Source organism: Dendropsophus ebraccatus, chromosome 12 (genome assembly GCF_027789765.1).
Source record: "Dendropsophus ebraccatus isolate aDenEbr1 chromosome 12, aDenEbr1.pat, whole genome shotgun sequence".
Classification (NCBI taxonomy): Eukaryota; Metazoa; Chordata; class Amphibia; order Anura; family Hylidae; genus Dendropsophus; species Dendropsophus ebraccatus.
In genome coordinates, this window is record NC_091465.1 from 10221562 (window position 1) to 10249125 (window position 27564).

Genomic DNA, 27564 nt, shown 5'->3' on the forward strand with positions numbered 1-27564 from the left:
CCCCTTTAATGATGGGTTGCAGCAATTGTGGCGTTTAGGGGTGACAGGAGCAGCTCCTCTCACTTTCCAATGGGGACCCCCTTCAACGTGCTTGCGGGGTCCTGATCGCTTTTCCGGACTGCTGGAGATATACTTCTTACCTTCCTGCAGTCTGATCAGCGATCTTGTCATAGAGCTGCCACAAAAAGACTCTGTAAGAAGATCGCCTATAACATTGATCAGTGCTATGTAGTGGCATGGCAATGACCACTGTATGCAATCTGATGATTTCATGTAATATTCTATTCAAATGTTGGTAAAAATATCCCAAAGCCCCTCCCCCAATACAAGTTAAAATCACTGCCCCCCCCCCAATTCCCATTATAAAAAAATAATTACATAAAAATACTCTATAGGATAGCATGCGTAATTGTTCGCTGAATTAAATTATAACTTGGGCGGATTCCGCCGTCCGCCCAAAGAATTGACTTGTCAAGGAGTTTTTAGCAAGAATTACTCTGTGTGCATATACCATTACAAAGTACACCTTAGAGCAGGGGTACTCAACAACTTTTAGTGAGGGGCCACTTACCGGGGTCTATTGTCAGGTGAAGGTCCGAGCTGAACAGCAATAGGAAACGTGTTTTGTTACTTTTCACAAACATTGTTGAACTATTTACATACAGAATTGCTGCTTATTAGTGGGAAACAGGTATAGTATATAGCCCCCTGTGCACTCCCCCAAGTAGTATATAGCCTCCCCTGTGTGCTCTCCCTCAGTAGTATATAACCCCCTGTGTGCTCCCCCAGTAGTATATAGCCCCCTGTGCGCTCTCCCTCAGTAGTATATAGCCCCCTGTTTCTTTTCCCGTAGTAGTATATAGCCCCCTGTGCCCGCTCCCCCAGTTGTATATAGACCCCTGTGCGCTCACCCCCAGTAGTATATAGCCCCCCCTGTGCACTCCCCAGTAGTATATAGCCCCCTGTGCGCTCTCCGCCAGTAGTATATAGCCTCCCTTTTGCTCCCCCAGTAGTATATAACCCCCTGTGTGCTCCCCCGGTAGTATATAGCCTCCTGTGCACTCTCCCTCAGTAGTATATAGCCCCCTGTTTCTTTTCCCATAGTAGTATATAGCCCCCCTGTGCGTTTCCCCAGTAGTATATAGCCCCCCTGTGCACTCTCCCCCCAGTAGTATATAGCCCCCCTGTGCGCTCTCCCCCCAGTAGTATATAGCCCCCCCTGTGCGTTCTACCCTCAGTAGTATATAGCCCCCCCTGTGTGCTCTCCCTCAGTAGTATATAACCCCCTGTGTGCTCCCCCAGCAGTATATAGCACCCTGTGCGCGCTCCCCCGGTAATATATAGCCCCCCCCCCCCGTGCGCTCTCCCCCTTCCATATAGCCCCCAGTAGTATATAGCCCCCTGTGCCCGCTCCACCAGTTGTATATAGACCCCTGTGCGCTCTCCCCCAGTAGTATATAGCCCCCCTGTGCACTCCCAGTAGTATATAGCCCCCTGTGCGCTCTCCGCCATTAGTATATAGCCCCCTTTTGCTCCCCCAGTAGTATATAGAACCCTGTGCGCTCCCTCAGTAGTATATAGCCCCCTGTGTGCTCCCCCAGTAGTATATGGCCCCCCTGTGTGCTCTTCCCCAGTAATATATAGCCCCCCCAGTAATCTATAGCCCCCCCCTGCGCTCTCCCCCTTCCATATAGCCCCCTGTGCACTCCCCCAGTAGTATATAGCCCCCTGTGCGCGCTCCCCCAGTAGTATATAGCCCCTGTGTGCGCTCCCCCAGTAGTATATAGCCCCCTGTGCGCTCTCCCCCTGTAGTATATAGCCCCACCGTGCGCTCTTCCCCTGTAATATATAGCCCCCCCTGTGCACTTTCCCCCAGTAATATATAGCCCCCCCGTGCACTCTCCCCTGTAGTATATAGACCCCCTGTGCGCTCTCACCCTGTAGTATATAGCCCCCTGTGTGCTCTCCCCCTGTAGTATATAGCCCTCTTTGCGCTCTCCCCCTGTATTATATAGCCCCCTTTGCGCTCTCCCCCAGTAATATATAGCCCCCCCGTGCGCTCTCCCCCTAGAGTATATAGCCCCCTGTGCGCTCTCACTCTGTAATATATAGCCCCCTGTGCGCTCTCCCCCAGTAATATTTAGCCCCCCCTGTAGTATATAGCCCCCTGTGCGCTCTCCCCCTGTAGTATATAGCCCCCTGTGTGCTCTCCCCCTGTAGTATATAGCCCCCTGTGCGCTCTCCCCCTGTAGTATATAGCCCCCCCCCTGTGCGCTCTCCCCCTGTAGTATATAGCCCCCCTGTGCTCTCTCCCCCTGTAGTAGAGAGAGGTGGCAGCAGAGAGCGCTGTGTCAGACTGGAGAGAATACACCACTTCCTGCAAGACACACAGCAGCTGATAAGTACTGGAAGACTGGAGATTTTTAAATAGAAGTAATTTATAAATCAATATAACTTTTTAAAACCAGTTGATCTGAAAGAAAAAAAAAATTCGCCTGACTTAACCCTTTAACCCTTTTTTTTTTTTTTGTCTTTTTCTCCAGACCACAGCATAACCGCTACATTTAAAGGATTTTCCTCCCCCCAGGACTACGATGGCCTAATGGCAAATAGAGCCCTGGAGGGATGTACAGTATAGGTTGAAGAGACGTACGGGATGAGCTTACAGGGGCACGCTGAGCCTGTAGGGATTTATTACCTAATGTAAAGCAAGGACACTAGATACAGTATTAGGCTATGTTCACACAACGTAAGAGACCGGCCGTTCCGTGACCCTCTCTGCCCGGATCATCCCGGCTGGTAATTAAGATGATCTTTCCGGCCACAGGGTTCTGATGCGGGCGCATCAGCGCGCGCCTTCATCAGAACCTCCCACAGCACACAATGAAGCAAGCGCCCGGAGCCGCTCGCTTCATTGTGTGAACTGACAGGGTTTCCTACGGCCGCAATTCATTGAAAACTGACATGTCAGTTATTTGCGGTGCCACATGGGATCCCGGCCGGAGCGTATTCGATGTGTATACGCTACGGCCGGGATCCCATAGAACAATGTTCACAGGCGCATAAAGTACGGCCGTTGTTGCTGATGGCAACAACTGCCATACTTTTACGTAGTGTGAACATAGCTTTAGGCTACAACGTCCGTACTTTTCGCGGAGTGGAACACTGCCTTTACCTCTATGGGATCTTGGCCGGAGCGTATACACATCGTATACGCTCCGGCCGGGATCCAGTGTGGCGCCGCAAGTAACTGTAATTCCAGTTTTCTGCGGCCGCAATTCAATGAATTGCGGCCGTAGGAAACCCTGTCAGGTCACACAATGAAGCGAGCGGCTCCGGCCGCTTGCTTCATTGTGTGCTGTGGGAGGTTCTAATGCAGGCGCGTGCTGATGCGTTCACATCAGAACACTGCGGCCGCAAAGATCATCCGTCCGGTACTTAAGTTCCGGTCTCTTCAAGCCTAATCAAGACGTATAGGTTGTGAGCCGCCTCAGCACTGCTATAACCCGAACGCTGGAGGGAGAAGACGCATCTTATTTGCTGGTGTTCATGCGGTGCGACATGTTAAAGTGGTTATAGAGGAAAACATGGCTACTTTCTCCCAGAAACAGCGCCACCCTCGTCATCAGTCTGTGTGTGGTATTGCAGCTCTGTTCTGTTAAAGTGACTGGAGCTAAGTTGTAATACCACACACAACCTGAGGGGGGGCGCTGTTCTTTGACAGAGAGCTCTGTGTTTGACATTATAGATTGGAAGAGATTGGGGAACCTTCAGCCCTTCAGCTGTTGCAAAACTACAATTCCCATCATGCCTGGACAGCCAAAGCTAAAGCTTTGGCTGTCCAGGCATGATGGGAATTGTAGTTTTCCATCAGCTGGAGTCTGGGCTGCGTCCTGTGTTTCGCTTCGCCGTGCAGTTTGGTCTTCGTCACTTCCCGTAGTTTTTGACTCTTGGCGGTAAGGTACGTAGTTTGTCACAGCTGAGCCTCATCTCGGACTGTTATGGCGGAGGATGAAGAGCAGCGACTGACTCACACCCAGGTAACAATGACGTGTATGGGTTTATTTACCAATTCTTACAGAAGTGACGGAGTTTACGGTGCCCACACACCGGGCCGGTTCTAGTTACCGACCCGTTAGATAGCTACTTTTCACGTAGAGTCCGCTGCTAAGGAATCGCGTGCTCACAGCGCCATCTAGCGGCTGTTTGGTGTATCTGCAGTGTCGGGGACAGGTTGTGTAGCAGCGCCACCTGCTGACCGCTCATGTTACAGCAGCTCAGTGTCCGGGACAGGTTGTGTAGCAGCGCCACCTGCTGACCGCTCATGTTACAGCAGCTCAGCTTTGGTGAAAGCACCATAAGTTCTCAGGTTATAGTCAGTATGTCAGTGGGACCATAATGGGAGTTATACTCCAAAGGGAGAGTCAGGAACGTTTTTATACCTACAGACCAGCCTGATGATTTAATATGTTTGTCCGTGTTCAAGTGGTTATCCCCTTAGTGACCATCCAGACCTATTTTTAGGGTTGAACGCAATAAGCGCTGTACAGGTGCACCGTGCTGGGTGGATCGGCTGCTTCTGTGTCTTATGACATCCAGGTGCCTGCTGTATCCACCATTCCCGGACACTTAAAGGGGTACTCTGGCAAACATCCTCCTCTTTCAAATCAACTGGTTTCAGAAAGTTATATAGATTTGTAATTTACTTCTATTTAAAAATCTCCAGTCTTCCAGTACTTATCAGCTGCTGTATGTCCTGCAGGAAGTGGTGTATTCTCTCCAGTCTGACACAGTGCTCTCTGCTGCCGCCTCTGTCCATGTCAGGAACTGTCCAGAGCAGGAGAGGTTTTCTATGGGGATTTGCTGCTGCTCTGGACAGTTCCTGACATGGACAGAGGTGGCAGCAGAGAGCACTGTGTCAGACTGGAGAGAGTACAAATCTATATAACGTTCTAAAACCAGTTGATTTGAAAGAAAAACATTCAGAAAGCTCTATACTTCAGTGCGTTGTCAGGCACTGAAAAATATATGCTTAACGTTCTGCAGAATGTGATATCAGGTGTGTAATTCCCTAGGTGCTGTGGCCGGTATCTGACAGGGACTGGGTACCAGCCAGTGGTGTAGCTATAGGGGTCGCAACTGTAACTGGGCCCATAAATCAGGAGGTCCCAGAGACCTCACCCATCTCTTTAAAGCGACTCTGTATCACAATCTGCCCCCCCATACCACTTGTACCTTCTTATAGCTTCTAAGATCTGTCCTGGGGTCCGTTCGGCAGGTGATGCAGTTATTGTCCAAAAAAACAACTTTTAAACTTGCAGCCCTGTGCCCAACGGCCGTGGCCTAGAGTGACTGTGCTTTAAGGTTGACTGCTTATTCCTGACCTGCTAAAATTTATCTTCTTTGCTCAGCTGTATATAGAGGTCTGTGCGGCAGCACTGACAGGGGCAGATGTGTCACACAGAAGTAAAGCCCTAAAACATGAGGCTGCACTGACAGGAGCAGATAAGTACCCTTCCTCTAAACTTGGTATCTGCCTATACTGGCACCACAAGGGTTAAAAATAAATTATAATTAATATATAGATCAGTTTTACCTTTATAGTTATGGCCAGGGTAGGATTAGCAGTACAGCTCCAGGCCCGGCCTGGTACATAAGGGTGCCTTTACACAGACAGATTTATCTGACAGATTTTGGAAGCCAAAGCCAGGAACAGACTATAGACAGAGAACTGTTCATAAAGGAAAGACTGAGATTTCTCCTATTTTCAAATCCATTCCTGGCTTTGGCTTCAAAAATCTGTCAGATAAATTTCTCTGATTAAAGGTACCCTAGCTGCTGCTGATGCTGCCCGGGCCTTATCTCATTGGGATTAAAGGATATATTATTTAGCGGTTACTTTAGTTGCAAACAATTTCCCTTCATGTCACTATGTGATTTCTAACATATTTGTAAATGACTTCTTGCTTCAGAAAACAGAACCTCTAAATTCTTGGCCACCAGGTGTCGCCCTACTCTGTAATCTGCTGTTCACTGCCAGTTGTTGGGGGAAATCTGTCTCTAGTGATAGAAGCAGGAGGACAACACAGCAAGTAAGGGGCGGGGCTTAACATGTGCTGTGTGCAGGGGAGAGGAAGTTTGGTCTGTATACCTGCAGTTATTAGGACTGTGTGTGTGTTCTCAAACCTAGACTGGAAAGGTAAATCCGGGCTTCCCCCATCTTGGGAGCATCAGTAAAAACAAACCCTTGTATGGGTCGATCAGTGGAGAAATTGACACATTCGTCAGCTACCAGTGTGAACGAACTCTCATTCCTACTTGTCTTTTCCTATCCTTTCTAGCGGCTGAAGGCTTCCTTCCATTATACGGTGGGGAAGATCTGCCAGGAGATCAGCGACGAGAAGGAAGTGACCTTCAGCAAACAAGCCATCGCAGCAATTTCAGAAATCTCTTTCAGGCAGTGTGGTAAGAGACAAACCTCTCACGGGGTCCAAAACACTCAAAGCTTATTGTCCTAACAGGATATGCCAGGCTGCTTCACCCATTCTGTGCCCACATATTGCCAATTGTGCCTTGAGCTGAAGACCTGAGACAGATTGGTTGCTAGGGACTCACTTTCTGGCAACAACACTAAAAAGACTGGTTGTCAGGAAAGTTAATCCCTAGCAACCAGATTGTCAAACAAAACTGAACAAAGCTGGTCTGGCAACCATGGCAGGACCCCCACCATGACCGCGTTTACTGTACGTCACCACATGCAGCAGAGGCCAGACCCTCATGTGGTAACCAATAGGCGTATGGCCAATAATCCTGGTAACAGCACATGATACTGGGGGAGAGATGGCAGCCTGGTTTCGGCCACATTCCACCAACAGATCTGAAGACAGATTATCTGCCAAAGATTTGAAGCCAAACCCAGGAACAGACTATAAACAGAGAACAGGTCATAAAGGAAAGACTGGATTTCTCCTATTTTCAAATCCAATCCTGGGTTTGGCTTCAAATCTTTGGCAGATAATCTGTCGTGGAATAGGGCCTTTTCTCTACATGGAGAAACATTGTTTGAATCACGTTTTTCATGGCTTTTAACTGATTAAAACATCAACAAATTTGCACATGGAATCAATGATTAGAGGCGTCAGCATATTGTCTGAGGGAAATCTCACCACAGGATTGGAAGATTGATTATAGCTCCAGGCGTCACATTTACCACCGCCACACCAGACCTGACCAATACCGCCATAGTGTGACTGGGTAACACCGCCACACCAGACCTAACCAATTGCGCCATACTGTGACTGAATAACACCACCACACCAGACCTGACCAATTGCGCCATACTGTGACTTGATAACACCACCACACCAGACCTGACCAATTGCGCCATACTGTGACTGGATAACACCACCACACCAGACCTGACCAATTGTGCCATACTGTGACTGGATAACACCGCCACACCAGACCTGACCAATTGTGCCATACTGTGACTGGATAACACGATAAACCAAAAAGAAACAAAGAGCTAGACATGAATCAAAGAGTGCACTCCACCATACGATTTATGAAAAATAGAAAAAATAAATTTTATTAGTTACAAATCACATAGAACACTACACAATACAATTAAAAACAATTTAAAAAGTTCCTGTCAGGAACATACAAATCTACGGTCTACCCACAAAATCAATATTGGGCATCAGACCTGCGGGGGGTAGCATACAAATAATATTGTTGACATGACCCAAGTAAAATATATTAAATGTCAAAGAATAATAAAGTCAAATCCCTAGGCACTGCCTGCAAAAAGCTAGTGTTGCCTGGAAAAACAGTATTATGCAAAATGAAATCTTATCAATTCAGAAGAAAAAATGTAATCAAAAACCATGATAATGAAAGCATAAGTCCATGTGTCGACAAATCAAAAACCAAAGCACTGCACTAAAAGACAAAATGTCAAAATATATGTCTAAATATATTCGTCGAAGTCACCGGAGGGTGACGATACGCGTGGGGTTCTTTTTCGGGGGTGTTAGCTCCATGACCCTTGCTCCATTCAGGCACCAACTTCCATTCTGTGTTGCTTTGGGTGATATTACTTTAGACATATATTTTGACATTTTGTCTTTTAGTGCAGTGCTTTGGTTTTTGATTTGTCGACACATGGACTTATGCTTTCATTATCATGGTTTTTGATTACATTTTTTCTTCTGAATTGATAAGATTTCATTTTGCATAATACTGTTTTTCCAGGCAACACTAGCTTTTTGCAGGCAGTGCCTAGGGATTTGACTTTATTATTCTTTGACATTTAAAGAGTCACTGTCGTATTTTTTTTTTTGGCAGAAACCAATAGTCCAGGCGATTTTAAGAAACTTTGTAATTGGGTTTATTAGCCAAATCTGCCATTATCTGCATGTAAAAAGCCTTTTCCCAGGCCCCCCCCTCCTTCCTCTTTTTCATCCACTCTGAAAAATCTGAAAATTGTGACTTGTTGCAGGAGACGTCCCCTGTCTGCTCTAGGGAGAGGGGAGGGGGGAGGGGGGAGGGGGGAGTTAGCCGGCAGCAGAAAGCAGATAACAGAGGATTACAGGCACGGAGCTGGGTGACAGCTGTAATCGGAGCTCAGACAGGTCAGTGGTGACTGTCACAGGAGATATCCCGTGAGGGATTTGTAGATTAACTCTTTGTTGTCCTGTTTTGGTCTTTTCTTTAGCTCTCTCCATAGGAGAACAATGAAGACAGGGGGGAGAGCTTCAAACTGCTTTTTCATGATAAAAATGCATTTTTCGGATAATAAACCCAATTACAAAGTTTCTTAAAATCGCCTGGACTATTGATTTCTGCAAAAAAAAAATTCACGACAGTGACACTTTAATATATTTTACTTGGGTCATGTCAACAATATTATTTGTATGCTACCCCCCGCAGGTCTGATGCCCAATATTGATTTTGTGGGTAGACCGTAGATTTGTATGTTCCTGACTGGAACTTTTTAAATTGTTTTTAATTGTATTGTGTAGTGTTCTATGTGATTTGTAACTAATAAAATTCATTTTTTCTATTTTTCATAAATCGTATGGTGGAGTGCACTCTTTGATTCATGTCTAGCTCTTTGTTTCTTTTTGGTTTATCATGATTGCTATCTAGACATTGAGTGGCACCCCGTAGTTTCATGTAGTATTCGGTTGAGCCACCTGTCTTTTTGTGTTCAATTTAGTGACTGGATAACACCGCCATACCAGACCTGACCAATACCACCATACTGTGACTGGATAACACCGCCACACCAGACCTGACCAATTGCGCCATACTATGACTGGATAACACCGCCATACCAGACCTGACCAATACCGCTATACTATGACTGGATAACACCACCACACCAGACCTGACCAATACCGCTATACTGTGACTGGATAACACCACCACACCAGACCTGACCAATACCGCCATACTGTGACTGCATAACACCGCCACACCAGACCTGACCAATACCGCCATACTGTGACTGGATAACACCGCCATACCAGACCTGACCAATACCACCATACTGTACTGGATAACACTGCTATACCAGACCTGACCAATACTGCCATACAGTGACTGGATAACACCGCTATACCAGACCTGACCAATACCGCCACACTGTGACTGGATAACACCGCCACATCAGACCTGACCAATACCGCCACACTGTGACTGGATAACACCGCCACATCAGACCTGACCAATCGCATACCCGCCCACCCTTTGAAAAGACACTAGATTTACTGGCAAGTCTCGACAGGAGGTGGGAGACTAAAAAAAGATATAAACAAAAAAAAAAGTTTTTTCCTTCCCCCTGCTCCCTGGTGCTGCCCCCCTGCAACGCGCTGTCCTGGGCACCGGACCACGGGTAAATACGGCCCTGTCTATGACCCAGCTCCACATTAGGTCTATTCAATCCTTGTATAATGGAAAGTGCAGCCCTAACACAGCTAAGAGTTGTTACCATGTATCAGCGCAGGTAACATGTATCCAGACTGTTTAGCTGACAAAGCATTAACATTAGGTCATCATTCACACATTACAATTCACTGACATCAAGCAGAGGTTGTGAAACTGTTGGAACATTGAACTACAAGGTATATGAGAAAGCTGCAGGATTATCCAGGGTTAGAAAAAGCCCAGCTACTTTCTTGTAAGAACAGCACCACCCCTGTCCTCAGGTTTTGTGCGGTATTACAATACAGCTCCATTCACTTCAGTAGAACTGAGCTGCAAAACTCACACGCAACCTGAAGGGACAGGAGAGGGGAGCTGATTCTGGAAGAAAGCGGCCATGTTTATCTAATCCTAGATAACCCCTTTAAGCTTCACCTAAGACCCCTTTAAGTATCTCTCTCGGCTGCAGACCCCATCCCCCCAGTTACCGTCAGATTGTCCTTTTTAGGTTACTGAAGAATTCACGTGAGCCGCTCCGTCTTGATGTCCTTCCAAGATTCCTAATGATGAGTTTTCCAGCCGCACTAATTACATCTCATTTCCATTTTTTTCTCACTCAACAGAAACGTTTGCAAAGGACCTTGAGATGTTTTCACGGTAAGTGAGAGAGAGAAGCTCCGCCAACGTCCAGCTCCCCGCACCTCCCAAGCCTGTCACCAGCCGAAACACAGGAGATGACAGGGGACCGGACATGGGTGACTGCACAGGGGCCCTACAGGGCCAAGGGCCACAACCAACACACATGGCACAACATAATAGCAGGAAATATTACTGTACTAGTGTAAACCTAAGCTGACTGGTGAATGGTGAGTGCAGCTCTGGAGTATAATACAGGATGTAACTCAGGATCAAAAGGGGTATATAGGTGCAGCTCGCAATTGTATTCCTGAGTAGGTCGAGGTTCAACTAAAAATGCCCTTACCTAGAGACGGGCAAATAATAAATAAAGTAGTATAGGAGATTCTTTAGTCCTCAAGACCACCACAGCCCTATCTTTTAAATAATATGGTATAGTAGGTCACAGTTATGAAATGGCCTGACTACGATTCTAGCCAAATTATAACAATTTATTCATGATATATCAAACTAAAAATTAAATATACTCAAAAATGCACCTATGGAGAAAAAGAAGTTTAAGAAATACAGTTAAAATTGCAAAGTCTCTATATGGTGAGTTGCATCATTGGGTGCCGACCAATTGCGAGATTATGTTATAAGTTACCAGCCACTACTTCCAATGCGTTCCTTAGGTCATGAACACAGCTCTGGATTGCATCTCGGACTTATAGTCCTCCTAGAGATACCGAGTTTTGGACTTGTTGTCCTTCTGATTACTTAGTTAGTATTGGACTTGTAGTCCTATTGAGTATGCAATTGTCCTGGAAGTGTGCAAGTGTCCTTGGACTTTTAGTCCTTCTAGATCCTTAGTACCTGTTTCAGGTCACTTCTCTACAGGCATCTCTCGGTTGGATGCAGGAAGATACAGATAACGATAAAAGTGCGTTGATACTTAGTGGTATTGGTAAATACAATCGGCGTTACTTATTGAAACACTGTAGCGGTAATGCCGCTTCTCACCCGTCCTGAGTCAGTAGGTAGTATCGTACTCTCTCTCTCCCTTGCTGCGTCTCAGCAGCCGATCGGTGTCAGCAGCTCTTGGGGTAGAGGGATCCTGCAGCGCGTCCTCGTGGTTCTGAGGATCTTTTTCGCGCGTGATGTCACAGCCTCGATATCATTCCAGGTGACTCCGTCCGAGACAAGGTGATAAAGGTGACAGTGCTCAGTCAGGTGGCCACAAGAAAATCGCATTTGGGGGGCCATCCAGTAGAATAATGTAATCAAAAATATGATTCCAATAAAAAAATACATAATTATGATAAAAAGCAATTTTATGAACTTTTTATCATAATTATTTATTTTTATTGGAATCATATTTTCGATTACATTATTCTTCTGGGGGGCCCCCCAAATGCGATTTTCTTGTGGCCACCTGACTGGGCACTGTCACCTTTATCACCTTGTCTCGGACGGAGTCACCTGGAATGATATCGAGGCTGTGACATCACGCGCGAAAAAGATCCTCAGAACCACGAGGACGCGCTGCAGGATCCCTCTACCCCAAGAGCTGCTGACACCGATCGGCTGCTGAGACGCAGCAAGGGAGAGAGAGAGTACGATACTACCTACTGACTCAGGACGGGTGAGAAGCGGCATTACCGCTACAGTGTTTCAATAAGTAACGCCGATTGTATTTACCAATACCACTAAGTATCAACGCACTTTTATCGTTATCTGTATCTTCCTGCATCCAACCGAGAGATGCCTGTAGAGAAGTGACCTGAAACAGGTACTAAGGATCTAGAAGGACTAAAAGTCCAAGGACAATTGCACACTTCCAGGACAATTGCATACTCAATAGGACTACAAGTCCAATACTAACTACGTAATTAGAAGGACAACAAGTCCAAAACTCGGTATCTCTAGGAGGACTATAAGTCCGAGATGCAATCCAGAGCTGTGTTCATGACCTAAGGAACGCATTGGAAATAGTGGCTGGTAACTTATAACATAATCTCGCAATTGGTCGGCACCCAGTGATGCAACTCACCATATAGAGACTTTGCAATTTTAACTGTATTTCTTAAACTTCTTCTTCTCCATAGGTGCATTTTTGAGTATATTTATTTTTTAGTTTGATATATCATAAATAAATTGTTATAATTTTGCTAGAATCGTAGTCAGGCCGTAACTCAGGATCAGTACAGGATCAGTAATGTATGTACACAGTGACCCCACCAGCAGAATAGTGAGTGCAGCTCTGGAGTATAATACAGGATGTAACTCAGGATCAGTAATGTAATGTATATACAAAGTGACTCCACCAGCAGAATAGTGAGTGCAGCTCTGGAGTATCCACTTTAAGGAATTAAAAAAAAAAAAAAAAAAAAGCGATTCATGTAAAGCTCAGTGGTTGCTGAGAGCCGCTCCATCAAATTACCTGCAGGTGTGAGGACAGGGATGTGCGCTGTAATTGCAGGACTCCATTGTTCTAACCCGACACATCTGCTGGCAGAGAGGGGTAAACACACTGCGGATCTGCGCTCCCCACAGGTGCCACCGCCGCACACTCTTGTGTAGGATGACGCCTTTCTGTAATGGGATGTGTTTGCTTTTCTATAAACATATTGCTATAATCTGTGCCGATTCCACCCGCCTGCCGCCCCGCCACCCTCTCTTCTCCAGTTACATTGACATTTATTTCGCCTTTTTAACTTTGAAGACATTTTTTCTTTTGATGGAAAACATGGATCTCACCTCTAAAAAGTGCACAAATAAGGACATGGTAGACAATGTATGGTTTATTCTGTTCTAACCATACATGGGAATACACTCTGATGCCCCCCTGTGGCCACTGTGGGAATTGCACATGCTAGGTCCTGTGTGTTTCTGTCAATGTACTGTCTTCTTGTCTGTTTCTTTTTTTTTCTTTTTACATTCTTTAATAGAAATCCTTTTTTCTCTTTCAAATCAACTGGTGCTAGATATTTGTAGTTTACTTCTATTAAAAAATCTCCAGTCTTTAAAGGGAACCATTCACCCCGTGGCCCCGGCAGAAACTGACATACAGTGACATAAAGGTCAATATACTTACCACATCACTCCCGATCCCGTCCCTGATCCCGTTGTTGACACGGAGAAATTGCCGATTCTTCTTCTCGTGCCCATTATGGTAATGAGCGCCGCCAGGCCCGAAGTCCAGCCTTCTCCCCGCCTCCGACACTTGATTGACACCGGGTCTTCTTCCTCCTCATCTTCTTTCTTCTCACCGGATCCTGCGCAGGCGCCATGACAGTCGTTTTCGGCACATGCGCAGTTCACAATTGAAGCCACTCCACAGCTTTACTGTTTACTGCGCGTGCGCCGATTGCCTCGAACACGTATCCTGTTTACCGCGCAGGCGCAGAAGAGGTGACGAGACCATCACAGCGGCGCCTGCACGGGAATTCGTCAGAAGACTGAAGACGTCAATCAAGTTCCAGGAGGCCTGGATGGGCGGCGACGAGAAGAGGACCTCATGAATAAGTTGGACTCGTCCGTCGTTTCCTATGGACGTTGGACTCATCTCAGCTCATTACCATAATGGGCGCGAGAAGAAGAATCTGCGATTTCTCCGTGTCAACAACGGGATCCGGGACGGGACCGGGAGCGATGTGGTAAGTATATTGACCTTTATGTCACTGTATGTCAGTTTCTGCCGGCGGCCACGGGGTGAATGGTTCCCTTTAAAGCGAGACTGTACCCACAATAGGACCCCCTCCCCCCCTTTTACCTTTGGATAGCTGCTTTTAATCCAAGATCTGTCCTGGGGTCCGTTCGGCAGGTGATGCAGTTATTGTCCAAAAAAAAAAATACTTGTTAATTTGAAGCCCGTGCCAAACTGGAGTATCTGTGCCCTAACTTTGCACCACCGCTCCGTCCCTCCTCCCCACCCTCTTCATCATTAGGAATGCCACTGTAACATTTTCTACATGCTGAACACCGCACAGGTCCTTAACGATCCAGCCCATGTGCTGGGCTAAACAGGTGGGGAATAGTAGACAATCTGCCTGGAGCATTCCTAATGATGAAGAGGGGGGGAGGAGGGACGGAGGGGTGGTGCAGAGTTAGGGCACAGATACTCCCGTTTGGCACGGGCTTCAAATTTAAAAGTTTTTTTTTTTAGTACAATAACTGCATCACCTGCCGAACGGACCGCAGGACAGATCTTGGATTAAAAGCAGCTTTCCGAAGGTACAAGTGGTTTGGAGGGGTCAGATTGTGGGTACAGAGTCGCTTTAAGTATTTATCAGCTGCTGTATGTCCTGCAGGAAGTGGTGTATTCTTTCCAGTCTGACACAGTGCTCTCTGCTGCCAACTCTGTCCATGTCAGGAACTGTCCAGAGCAGCAGCAAATTCTTATAGAAAACCTCTAGAAAGAATACACCACTTCCTGCAGGACATACAGTAGCTGATAAGTACTGGAAGGCTGTTTTTTTTTTGTTTTTTTTTTATAGAAGTAAATTGTAAGTCTCTGGCACTTTCTGCCATCAGTTGATTTTAAAGATTTTTTTTCCGGTGAACAACCCCTTTAAATCACATGATCAAAGAACCACATAACTTACTATGAGAAAACAACAAAACAAAAAAAATGCATGTAGTAAAACCGAGACGTCTGCAGCTCTTGGCTTTTACCTTTTGGCTTCATAAAAATGGCCTATTTGTTTTTTATGTAGACATGGGAAGAGAAGCACTGTCACCGTGGACGACGTGAAGCTGCTGTGCAGGCGCAGCCGATCCCTGGTAATTACCTTTATAGCTGAATGTGAGACTGATGGGTGGGCTAGATAGCTGGCAGCCCATTACACACATGCATGCTTATGGTTTCCAGATGAGGGAGGGGGCTTATCTCCACAAGAGCAAAAGGATCAGGCAGTTGCATCGTGATCGCAGTGCAGACGGTCCTCACCCACTATGAATCGAGCTCGGCTGCTGAGCTCGCTTTATAGCGTCGTAGCTAATAATGGCGTATGGGTACGGCGTGGGTTAAATATGTGCATAGTTCGTATACCTTTATATAATATAGTTGGATGTTTTTGTGGATTTCGGGTCCCTAGATCCATGCGGTTCTCGTTCCTGTGTTCTAGCAAAAGCACATCTCCTCCTACTGCGATGAACTTGCTGCCAACAACCAGGAGAAGAGAAAGAAGAAATCAATCGGCACCGGAAAGAGACGATCGGATGGCGATTCTGCGATGGCGGAGGGCGAGGATGACAACGTGGAATGATGGTGTCCTATGTGCGTCCCTTGTCCTGTACAATGAATTTATATGTCACCGGCATCCTGTAAATATTACATCATGTACAATATGTAGGACTTTTTTATGTCAGTATATTTAATTAAATATCTATTTTGTACAATATTCATTTGTGATAGAATATAAAGGGTTCACTTTCATATAAGGGTTAATCAGGTAGCACAACAAATGGGTTACAGCCACCCAGGTACAATCAGAGACAGGTTACATAGCAATAACTTAAAGGAGAAGTCTGGCCAAAACTATTTAATATGTTATTACTTATGGAAAGTTAGACAAATTTCTAATGTATATTAATTATGGGAAATGCACATATAGGGCTATATCCCTTAATTTAGTAGATCAGGGAGACTTCAGATTTTCTGATATACTGTGACGTCACGAACCAGGGGTGTAATTCCAGTGGAGTGTTCAGCAGGGGCGCTTTATATAAAGAAGTCAATTAGTACCATTGACTTCTATATATAGTGCGCCCCTGCTGGACACTTCATTGGAATTACAATGGATGCATATGTAAATGTAATATACAGTGTTTTTGATTGAATACATTTATGGAATACTTTGGGGAGCAAGTGTCCTTGCTCCCCAAAGTATTCCATAAATGTAATCAATCAGCACATTTGGATATCACAGTAAGTCCGCCGCTGCCGCCCGCCGCCGTTCTGGACTACACTGAACTACTACTCCCATCACCTGCTCATAGCATGAGCAGGTGTTGGGAGGGGCAGTAGCTTGGTTATCGCTATGCGATCGCCGCCGCTGATGCTGCCGGGCGCCGCTCATCACTGCAGCCATCATCCCCCTCCGCTCCCCCCTCCTGCTTTTTCTGGGTTCCGTCAACTTTACACTATCTGATGGCTGACTCACCGCCCGGCCGCCACTCACCGATCACACATACCGGCCGGGGACATCAGGAAGCATCGGGAGCCCGTATGTGTGATCGGAGAGCGGCGGTCGGGCGGGGAGTCAGCCATCAGATAGTGTAAAGTTGCCGAATCCCAGAAGAAGCAGGAGGGAGGAACGGAGGGGGATGATGGCTGCAGTGATGAGCGGCGCCCGGCAGCATCAGCGGCGGCGATCGCATAGCGATAACCAAGCTACTACACCTCCCATCACCTGCTCATGCTATGAGCAGGTGATGGGAGTAGTAGTTCAGTGTAGTCCAGAGCGGCGGCGGATCGGTGGGCTTACTGTGATGTCCAAATGTACTGATTGATTACATTTATGGAATACTTTGGGGAGCAAGGACACTTGCTCCCCAAAGTATTCCATAAATGTATTCAATCAAAAACACTGTATATTACATTTACATACGCATCCATTGTAATTCCAATGGAGTGTCCAGCAGGGTCGCACTATATATAGAAGTCAATAGTACTCATTGTCAATATCTGACAGGCGGCAGGGGAGAATATAACAATAAATCATTACTTCCCTCTCTCTGTGATGTGCTGTCTGACCGGCCCCGGGACCCCCGCCGGAAGGCATTTTCTCCTGAGTTATGATTGTCTCAACGAATCACTGACTGGTTAAGTGGGCTGTCCATCAACCGGGTTGTGACGTCAGCAATGCAGGAGATCCTGGAGCCCGGCAGGGGTCCCAGTGTGGCGATTCAGCGCTGGAGAGGTGAGTTGAGATGGTTTGTTATAGTTACCCTGCCCCTGGGGTTTGACATCTTTTACTAGTGGCTGAACTTCTCCCTTAACCCTATCCCGCTGCTGCACAGTAAATTAACGTCGCTGCAGCCTATGGGTGATGTTGTAGCTACGTTAATTTACGCTGCAGGATGACACAGGCGCAGAAGCTGCACCTCTGCCATCTGGGGCTGGTCCCGGCTATCAGTGATAGCCGGTGACCCGCCGCAACTCTCAGCACCGGACTGCAACATCTATAGGTCTCCTGACAGAGAATTCTCCCTCTACAGAGGGAGAATTATCTGTCTGGTGTCCATCAGGGCTCTGCGAAGTGATCGCAGACCCCCAAGGGTAGCCATGGAAACCGGAAGCCTGAGGCTTCCGGTTTCTTGGCTACGGAGGCTGCCGCCGGGAAGGGAGGGAAGACAGGGCGCGCGCCAGGGGAGGGAAGGCAGGGCGCGCGGCTGTGCGCACTGCCCCCTTCCCTCTCTCCCCTGCTGCTGTTTCAAGATTGTGGCAGGGGACAGAGGAGAGGGGCCAGACATAGGGACATCATCTTATGGGATCATTGTGATCCCATAAGATGATGTCCAAAAACAACCTGGGCACTGAGGAATCAATGACCAATGGTCGTGAAAGGGTTAAGTATTCACCCTATAAAGCTGATCACCAGACCAGCAGTATTTTTTCTTTCCTGCTCTCTAAGACAGGTTGTGACCTAGTTTAGGAGTCTGAAACACTGTTCTCTAGTTGGCTTCATCTGTCCCACCTATTAGGGTACTTCTACGAAGTCCCATTAGTTGTGCTGTTGTAGGACTATCAGGAAAACCAAAATTTACTTTCCTGGAGTCTGTAGGCAGCACAAGCTTCCCATTGGTTATTGTTACACTTAACAATACACTGGCTCCTGGTCTGGTGATACTTAAAGGGGCTGTCCAGCAAAAATCTATTTCTTTCAAATCAACTGATCTCAGAAAGTTATATAGATTTGTAATTTACTTCTATTAAAAAAATCTCAGATCTTCCCATACTTACTAGCTACTATATGTCCTGCAGGAAATGTTTTATTTTCAGTCTGACACACTGCTTTCTGCTGACATCTCTGGCCGAGACAGGAACTCTCTCTGTTTTCTATGAATCCCCATAGAAACCCTCTCCTGCTCTGGACCGTTCCAGTCTCAGCCAGAGATGTCAGCAGGGAGCACTGTGTCAGACTGAAAATAAAACATTTCCTGCAGGACATACAGCAGCTAATAAGTATGGGAAGACTGGAGATTTTTTTTGATAGAAGTAAATTACAGATCTATATAACTTTCTGACACCAGTTGATTTGAAAGAAAAAGATTTTTGCTGGAGTACCCCTTAGGGTCCATTTACACAGAAAGATTATCTGACAGATTATCTGCCAAAGATTTGAAGCCAAATCCAGGAACAGACTATAAACAAAGATCAGGTCATAAAGGAAAGCCTGAGATTTCTCCACTTTTTAAATCCATTCCTGGCTTTGGCTTCAAATCTTTTGCAGATAATCTTCGTGTGTAAATGAACCTTTAAAGTGCTTAGTTGATTTATTGCTGATTCATGGATTTTTTTTCCCATCTGTTGTGCTGCCTAAGGACTTCAGGAAATTAAAATTTAGGTAAGTTTTTTTTTTTTTTTTTTACTTTGTTTTAATAGGATCTAATAAAAAAAACTCCTTACATTGATGCATTACAGCAAACTGTGAGGACAGGAGACAGAGTTGTGGATGTCTACATTTACACCAGGGATGGGGAAGCTTTGGCCCTCCAGCCCAGGCATGATGGGAAATGTTGTTTTACAACAACTGGAGAGCCGCAGGTTCCCGATCAGTGATTTACAGCCATGGTAGCAGAGACTCTCCCGTCGGTACTGTACACAAGATCGTCACTGGTTGAAAACAAGGATTTTTAAAAATGGTGAGAAACTGAAACGTTTGAACCTGTTATTCCATTTGTTCTCAGTGAAATAAACCTCCACCAGAAGAGTCTGGCAGCGGCTTCACCCTCCTCTATCAATTCAGAACACTTAAGCTCTTGAGCCAAGTGTTATTGATGTGTATGAAGGAATCGGGTAAAGCGCCTGAAAGCTACGTAGAAGGTAGCAGATTTGGCTTTGTTACATCGTGCTTCCAGAATATAGTCCTTATGTCTTCAAACCTACTTGAAGATTTGATAAGCTCGGTCCTGAATTGTAAGTACGAGCGTTCAGCGCAGCGCAGCGCAGACTAAAGCCCCTCAGACACATGAAGTTATTGCTTTTCATTTCAGCTCCTTATGTAACGTCTCATCTTTTCTTATGATCCTCTTCACAAGAACGGCCGCGTCCTCCTCCCCCGTCTCTTGTCTAAAGTACGTTCACTTATCGCCACGTTCGCTCGCGGCTTGGAAATTGCTCTTAATTATGCGTCATGGCCGGGGTGTAAAATTGTCTGCCTATATAAAGAGCTGCCATCCCAGGTGATGCCAAGGAAGGTTGTGAACATCCGCAACAGCCGCAGCCCATCAGACATGTGCCAGTCTCTGCACACCACACAGCTCCTGCTGGTCCTCCTTGCCAGCTACACAGTCAGCTCCACTGTGCCCACCAGACACGACCGAGTGACAGCAATTGGCAGCATGGTAGGTACCAGGGAGGAGGGGGGGGGGTGTAGCCCAAGTTACAGATCCCATAAATGTCTAATGGAAATGGATGGAAAAGCTGAACTGCAATAATGAATGGACTTGTATACAGACACAACCATGTGAGAGTACCAGGGCGGTACTTTTAATAGCACTTAGCAGATTATTACTTATAGGTGGGAAGAAGCTGCTCACAGATCTCTGATACATAGATATCACTGAGAATCAATACATGTACACATGAAAAGGAATACTATATGGTATATGATTAAATACCGTAAGTTAGAGTAGTTATATTCTTGTATATAGGAGGCAGTATTATAATAGTTATATTCTTGTATATAGGAGGCAGTATTATAGTAGTTATATTCCTGTATATAGGCGCAGTATTATAGTAGTTATATTCCTTTATATAGGAGGTAGTATTATAGTAGTTATATTTCTGTATATAGGAGCAGTATTATAGTAGTTATATTCCTGTATATAGGGGGCAGTATTATAGTAGTTATATCCTTGTATATAGGAGCAGTATTATAGTAGTTATATTCTTGTATATAGGGGCAGTATTATAATAGTTATATTCTTATATATAGGGGGCAGTATTATAGTAGTTATATTCCTGTATATAGGGGGCAGTATTATAGTAGTTATATTTCTGTATATAGGAGCAGTATTATAATAGTTATATTCTTGTATATAGGAGCAGTATTATAGTAGTTATATTCCTGTATATAGGAGCAGTATTATAGTAGTTATATTCCTGTATATAGGGGGCAGTATTATAGTAGTTATATCCTTGTATATAGGAGCAGTATTATAGTAGTTATATTCTTGTATATTCCCCGCTGGTGGTGATGGCTGGGACTTTGGGGGGGTATTTTGGGTCTGGTCCTGTGACATGGGGGTTGCAGGGCCATTCCATGGCCTCCCTTCCCTGCATGTGCACGCTTTGCGGGGGTGGCGGTCGCTGACCGACACGGTGTGGAGTTAGCGTAGGGACCCGTGTGAACCGGGAGACCTGCACGTTGGTACACAGGGCGATATGGCTTGATCAATTCATATTCAAACATCCTGAAGTTGTTTTTTTAAAATAGGCTTAGCAGCATTAGTATCAGCCATAGGTGTGATGTGCAGCCGCTCCTCTCTCTCCATGTCGGATTATAGTAGTTATACTCTTTTATATAGGGGGAAGTATTATAGTAGTTATATTCTTGTATATAGGAGGCAGTATTATAGTAGTTATATTCCTGTATATAGGAGCTGTATTATAGTAGTTATATTCTTGTATATAGGGGCAGTATTATAGTAGTTATATTCTTGTATATAGGGGCAGTATTATAGTAGTTATATCCCTGTATATAGGAACAGTATTATAGTAGTTATATCCTTGTATATTCCTGTATATAGCGGAAGTATTATAGTAGTTATGGCACAAGCAAGGAAGATAAGAAATCTGAAGCACTCACCGATGCTGTAGTCTTCAGCGGTTTATTTCAACACATCAACACAGGGAGGGGTAGAGATGGAACAGGTGCGGGATCGTCTCTGCTATCTTCAGATTTCTTATCTTCCTTGCTTGTGTATTATAGTAGTTATATTCCTTTATATAGGGGGCAGTATTATAGTAGTTATATTCCTGTATATAGGAGGCAGTATTACAGCAGGTATATTCCAATGTATAGTGTAAGCATATTGGGGGAGATTTATCAAACATGGTGTAAAGTTTAACTGATGATGGACGGTTCTGCTCATTGACCAGGGGGCAGGGGAAAAGAGTGCAGCAGAGTGTGTATGGTGAGTGAGTGTAGTTTGTACTTTGTACGATTTTGGATTGGCGGGTCCACACTTTCATATGTTATCCTTCTTTTTGAGAATAGTCCTCTGAGATTGTGACTTCCTTTACGTCATGTCACTGTTGAAATGCTTATCCTAAAAGTGGTCACTCTGCTGTATACTAGTGACCCCTGATACTATTTTTTTTTTCCTGGTTTTGTCATGTGAGACTCGATGCCTGTATAGGCTTGTTGTCTGATGGTGTTATTGTTGTAACTGTTGGTAATTTAATAAAACCTATTAAAAAAACATAATGCAACCAATCAGATTCCACCTTTCATTCCTCACAGATTCTTTGAAAAATTAAGGGGGAATCTGGTTTCTAGCGGCAACTGAGACAGTTCTACTTTAGGGCCCTATTCCACAGGACGATTATCGTGCGGATAATCATTATTGATAAATGATCTCAAAAGACCGTTATTGTGAACGACCGGAAATTGTTCACCCAATTACACGGAACGATTATCGTTACTTATGATCGTTCTTGCTGTCGTCTTGTCGTCGCTATTGCGAACGCCCGAACAACTTCTTATTCCATGCGTACGGTTTGCGAACAAGCAACAATAAAAATAGGTCCAGGTCTCATTAAGCGATCAACGATTTCTCGTTCGTTGTTTAACCATTAACTGCTATTCAACTAAACGATTATTGCTTTGTTCCGAACAATTGATAATCGTCCTGTTGTATAGGGCCCTTACATCAGTTTGATAAATCTCCCCCATTCTGCCTATAAAATGAAGTTCGGCTTGTAAGCAGTTCATATATTTCCCACTTCTAAAATAAAATTCTTTACCTTGACCACTTGGCCTGACCCACCTTCATCTACCATATGGCTGCTGACTCCACACTAGTTTCTGGTACTAGAAGGAAAGAAAAAAAACAACAAAAAAAAAAGCTTTCTGGGGCCACTTGTCACATTAAACAAAACAGACAAGGAAGGCAAATACAGTGCAGGCACCCGGCTGATCTGCGTCCATGCGGAGACCGCACACAACACGGCTGTTTCCAGATAAGTGCCTTTATATGTTTAACCTAATAGGAGGCTGCATCTAAAGAACGGAAAAAAAGAACAACAAGGTGAATTGAAAGGAAATCAATGGTAAAATAAAGTTATGTATGAAGGATGAAACCCTGCGATTGGCTGCGAGTCGCGGCCTGGACAGTTAATTAAATCCTCTCCGTTTTACAGTCTCCTATTTCAGAGATTCATTTACTTCTATTTTTTTTCCATTTTTTTGAAAAAGTTCCAGGAAACAGTCCATAAATGTAACCATTAAAGCAGGTTATTACATTAAAATGGTACGGGGAAGTGCAGCTCTGGAGTCTGGCAGTACATTATCTGTCAGGATCTGTCATATTCTTCTGAATTGCCTCCAGAGTGATGGGGAAAAGGTTAGGACCCTTAGATTTAAAGAACCACCGATGTCACGCAGAAATAATGGGGGCTACGGAATAATGAGAGCCGTGATTTGTTCCCTCCGTCCTGCGTAACTAACATCTGTGTAAAAGGATGGAAAAAAAATAAAAGGGGAAAGTAAAATTATTTTATTTTACCATAATCAAATGCCACAGACGTAAATCAAAGCATTGTGCGTGTCTGGGGAGTGAAAAAAAACGGCCATTTGTGGAAGATTTAGCTGCGTCTGTAGCAAATGTAACGTATTAACCTGCCTGGCTGCCTCCAAATTAAATCAAAGATCAGACTCATCACCATTTGTTTTATTTTTTCTCCATAAAGCCGCAGAAATCTGTTTAGAGGGATTGTCTCACCAACATAATGCTTTCCTTATGCCCTGTTAGGAAATATCGACATCATGGAGGAGGGTCCCCTGCCTAAGATTCACCTGACCATCCTATGAGCTTGGACTACTTATATATTACCTGGTGTAATGTCACTGGCTGGCCTCAAGATGGCAGTATAGGGTTTAGTTATAGCAGTCACCTTTCCTGGGTCCTAACGGTGGCTTCCAGTACTCAGATACCCCCAGGACTTACAGTAGGGTTGAGTAATATCACAAATAATAAGTAACAAGAATAGCAACAAATCAATTGGCAACAGGAACTATGCCTAAATCTTTCACTATAGCTATCCTTAAGGCCCTATTCCACGGGCGGACTGTGAGGACCTCGTTCCCTGCTTGTTGTATCCGCTACTGCACGCAGCAGCAGTGAGCGAGTTAGTGCAGGGGGGCTGCTCGGGTGATCGCTAGATCGTCCGGGCAGCCCATAGAGCAGACATGTCAAACTCAGGCCCTCCAGCAGTTTTAAAACCACAATTCCCATCATGCCTGGACAGCTAAAGCTTTGGCTGTCCAGGCATGATGGGACTTGTAGTTTTGCAACAGCTGGAGGGCCTGAGTTTGACACCCCTGCCATAGAGGATAGCGGCAGTCTGTTGCCGCCACTCCTATTCCACAGAGAGACGACAGCAGATTGCTGCTATCACAGTTATTTGTTTTTCAACATGGTTGCAAGACAAACGACTGCAACGATCTGCCAACATGAACTATGTCGGCAGATGGTTGCCTTCTATTGGCCTTAACGGCTGATAATTGTTCTGTGGAATAAGGCCTTTAAATGACAACTCCAATCATTTTTTTTTTTCACAGCAATTAAAGCACGTTACAAAGTCATACAACCTTGTATTGTGCTTTAGTTGCCGTTTTTTTCCCCACCTGGAAGCATTAAGTATAACTATGTGACAGTAATTAGCTTTGGGGGACTTTTAGAATTTTTTTTTTTCCCCACTGGAGTTGTCCTTTACATACTAAACCTAAACACCACCGACCCTGCCAATATCCCTATGATAACCCTAATCTGCAAACTAACTGTAAGAGAACAAGAAGGCACTGGGACCCATTTATAAAAGCAAGGCTGGACAGAAACTGAATCAAAAGAAACTAAAGCAACAAGACTTTTAGGATCAAACAAGAACAAGTACAAAAATACAGATACAAGGGCAACTTGAGAATAGAGTAGAAATAAAATTATTCTAGAATAAGGCACTAAAGAAACAAAAGCAAAGAACACCAGAAACAAACACTATAATCCGCACAGCACTGCAAAAGTCAGGGGGCAACCAATTAGAAACTCTTATATAAGTATGTGAGCAGTGACAGCGATCAGCTGATCCAAACAGGAGAAGCCAAGCAGGATGATCCTTGCCATTTATAACTGCTGGTCAGATGAGGAGCACTGCTGCAAACCTTTCTGCCACAGGGTGAGTCGGGCACAACAAGCGTTGCACTGTCAATTAATCCCCCTGTTGCTGGTGGGAGCAGTAACAAGTTGAGACCTACTTAAAGGGAATGTTTCATCAAGAAATGACTTATTGTTTCAATAATGTTCTTATGTTAAACCTATTTTTAAGAATTTTTGGGAAATTATTTAATTTTTAAATCTATATTATAAAATAATCCTGATATCTTGCAGTTTTTATTCTCACCACTGGGGCTAAACGAAGCTGAGACTTCCTGTTGTGTCTGTGATGATAAGAGGAGGCTGCAGTAAAGTGATCCGCACAGCACTGTAGCGTCATGTGACACCAGTAGATAGAGGAGACAATAGCAGCTCCCTGTGGAATGACCTCTTCACAGGTCACAGAGCAGTAATGTCTGTTAAGAACAGCCCAGGCAAGATGGCAGCCCCCATAACAATGTACAAAAAGTGAAATAAATATAAAATAAAGTAAAAAAAAATAGAAACAGATTAGAATAAAAGAACAAGTTTTAGTTTCTGGCTCTAATCAGTAAAAGAAAATTTAGGTGACACATTCCCTTTAAGGCTACCCCAACAGCGACACCACACTGTACTTTCCCTGCACAGGTATAATCTTTGGATATATGTAACACCTTGTAACCTCCTTGTGTCTTATTTTCTGCAGAATACAGATGAAATAAAGAAAGGCAACCTCCTGAATGTACTGTCTGCCATATTTGACTGGAAGTCACCAGAGGACGACACAGTGATGATAAACGTGGAGGATCCAGAGCTGCCCTATAGGCCACAGAGATCAATGTATAACCCACATATGGGCAGTGATAAGTCTATGTGTAAAAACTTCTTCTGGAAGACCTTCTCTGCTTGTTGAGCTTGTCCTCCTGTTATATGATGTCCCCGGGGTCCTCTCCCCGTCCCCTGCATGTAATTCCATTTATGCATCCATCCTGGGCGAAGCTTATGCTTATTTTTGTATATATTTATGTGCTTCAAAAAAATGTCTACTCCCTGAAGTGTGAAGGACGGATCCACTTAACATGCAGTAGTTGGACTAGATGGCGGTATATTTGTATGCAGAATATCTAGAGCAAGCCACCCACCATCTAATGTGACCGCACAGATCAGGCCGTTGCTATCAAGGATATGTCCTTCCTTCTTCAATGTATATAATGCTTCATCTTGTATAAATGACGCCATAACTTTATCTGCTAAATAAAAGCATTGTGTGCAGCAAAAAGTTGTGATGCCATTGAGTGTAACTAAAATGGAGCATCCATTAAGTACTACATCATAGGAAGGCAACTTTTTTAGTGCTTTGTCTGGTATTACAGCATTCATGCTAAAGGGGCTTGAGTACCAGATACTGCCTGTCGACCTGGGTGGCACTGTTTCTGGAGGAAAGCACTGCTATAAATTGTATGCATGTATATGCATATGCCCCTCATCAATGTGAAGCAGGATTCTGGCTAGGTGGGAGCAATGCCTAGTAGAGCCAAATGGGAAACAGATCACTGATCTCAGGGAGACCAGCCAAAGACAACACTGTCTGCTGCTAGGTAAAGCGCTCAATGCAGTGAAATCCTAGGATACCTGGGCTTGGTTTTTCCCATGTCATTACATTGTTTCCCTACAGGAGCCGCCCCTTAGCCGGGACCTTCCCGGAGGGATATTTGGCTAGTCTTGTGTTTTGAGACTCCTAAATGAGGCTCCACAGGCTCTTTTTTGCATATTCGTATTTCCCAGGCAGCAATGCCCCTAGGATTTCACTGCATTGAACGCTTTAACTAGCATCCTACAGTGTTATCGTTTGGCTGGTCTCCCTGAGATGAGTGATCTGTTTTTTTTCTTATGACTCTTAATGTATGGCTTCCTTTTTTTGTGAATAGACATCGTTGTGTTTTAGCATGTCAAAAAAAATCATCTGCTGCCGGCCGCACCACTCTAATAGCTGATTTATGGTCAATGGCTGATTAAAGCAATGATATCTGTGCAGCCCTGCCCGCTCAATCATCAAGCCATGTAATCTAGCAGATTGGTACTCGCTTACTCCGCATATCGGGACGACTAATACGGCATTCATCTATCTAAACTAGAGAGCAACTAATTACACTGGTGTCAACCATCTTCTGGAAGAAAAAGTCTACAAGGGCATCTACTCAACGGGTAGCACCTATCTACTAGGTGCTATACTGTTAACGGGAGGCACTTACCTACCAAAGAGGACATTATTACCCTTTGGGGCACTGTCTTTGGGGATAAAGTGAGGATATTGATTACAAAAAAAAAAAAGTCAGGAGCCTAAGGTCCTTTTAGATGGTCCAATATGGGGTCATCTACGGATGATGCTCATTTGCAGAGCCTTTGGAAGGCATGATCAATCATACAGCCATTTGAATA

The 27564-nt window shown here is 44.8% G+C and overlaps 2 protein-coding genes across 3 annotated transcripts; both read left to right on the forward strand.

Moving 5' to 3' along the window:
* Nucleotides 1-3947: 3947 nt before the first annotated feature.
* On the forward strand, nucleotides 3948-26356 carry CENPS (centromere protein S). Of its 2 annotated transcripts, XM_069947982.1 has the most exons (6): nucleotides 3948-4040; nucleotides 6342-6465; nucleotides 10551-10584; nucleotides 15261-15327; nucleotides 15672-15823; nucleotides 25832-26356. In XM_069947982.1, the coding sequence occupies exons 1-5, from the start codon at nucleotides 4002-4004 to the stop codon at nucleotides 15810-15812; spliced, it is 405 nt and encodes a 134-aa protein (XP_069804083.1). In that variant the 5' UTR covers nucleotides 3948-4001; the 3' UTR covers nucleotides 15813-15823; nucleotides 25832-26356. The 2 variants fall into 2 exon arrangements, with proteins under 2 accessions (XP_069804083.1, XP_069804082.1); XM_069947981.1 differs by lacking the exon at nucleotides 25832-26356 and having other exon boundaries at nucleotides 15672-15910.
* On the forward strand, nucleotides 19957-26038 carry CORT (cortistatin). Its single transcript, XM_069946574.1, has 2 exons — nucleotides 19957-20115; nucleotides 25832-26038. The coding sequence occupies exons 1-2, from the start codon at nucleotides 19957-19959 to the stop codon at nucleotides 26036-26038; spliced, it is 366 nt and encodes a 121-aa protein (XP_069802675.1).
* Nucleotides 26357-27564: the final 1208 nt, after the last annotated feature.

Bases quoted from the DNA above. Each gene is read 5' to 3' on its own strand.
- CORT (XM_069946574.1), top strand. From the start codon at position 19,957: ATGCCAAGGAAGGTTGTGAACATCCGCAACAGCCGCAGCCCATCAGAC. The intron at 20,116-25,831 runs GTAGGTACCAGG...TATTTTCTGCAG, and splicing joins TGACAGCAATTGGCAGCATG to AATACAGATGAAATAAAGAA.
- CENPS (XM_069947982.1), top strand. From the start codon at position 4,002: ATGGCGGAGGATGAAGAGCAGCGACTGACTCACACCCAG. The intron at 10,585-15,260 runs GTAAGTGAGAGA...TTTTTTATGTAG, and splicing joins GACCTTGAGATGTTTTCACG to ACATGGGAAGAGAAGCACTG. The intron at 15,328-15,671 runs GTAATTACCTTT...CCTGTGTTCTAG, and splicing joins GCAGGCGCAGCCGATCCCTG to CAAAAGCACATCTCCTCCTA.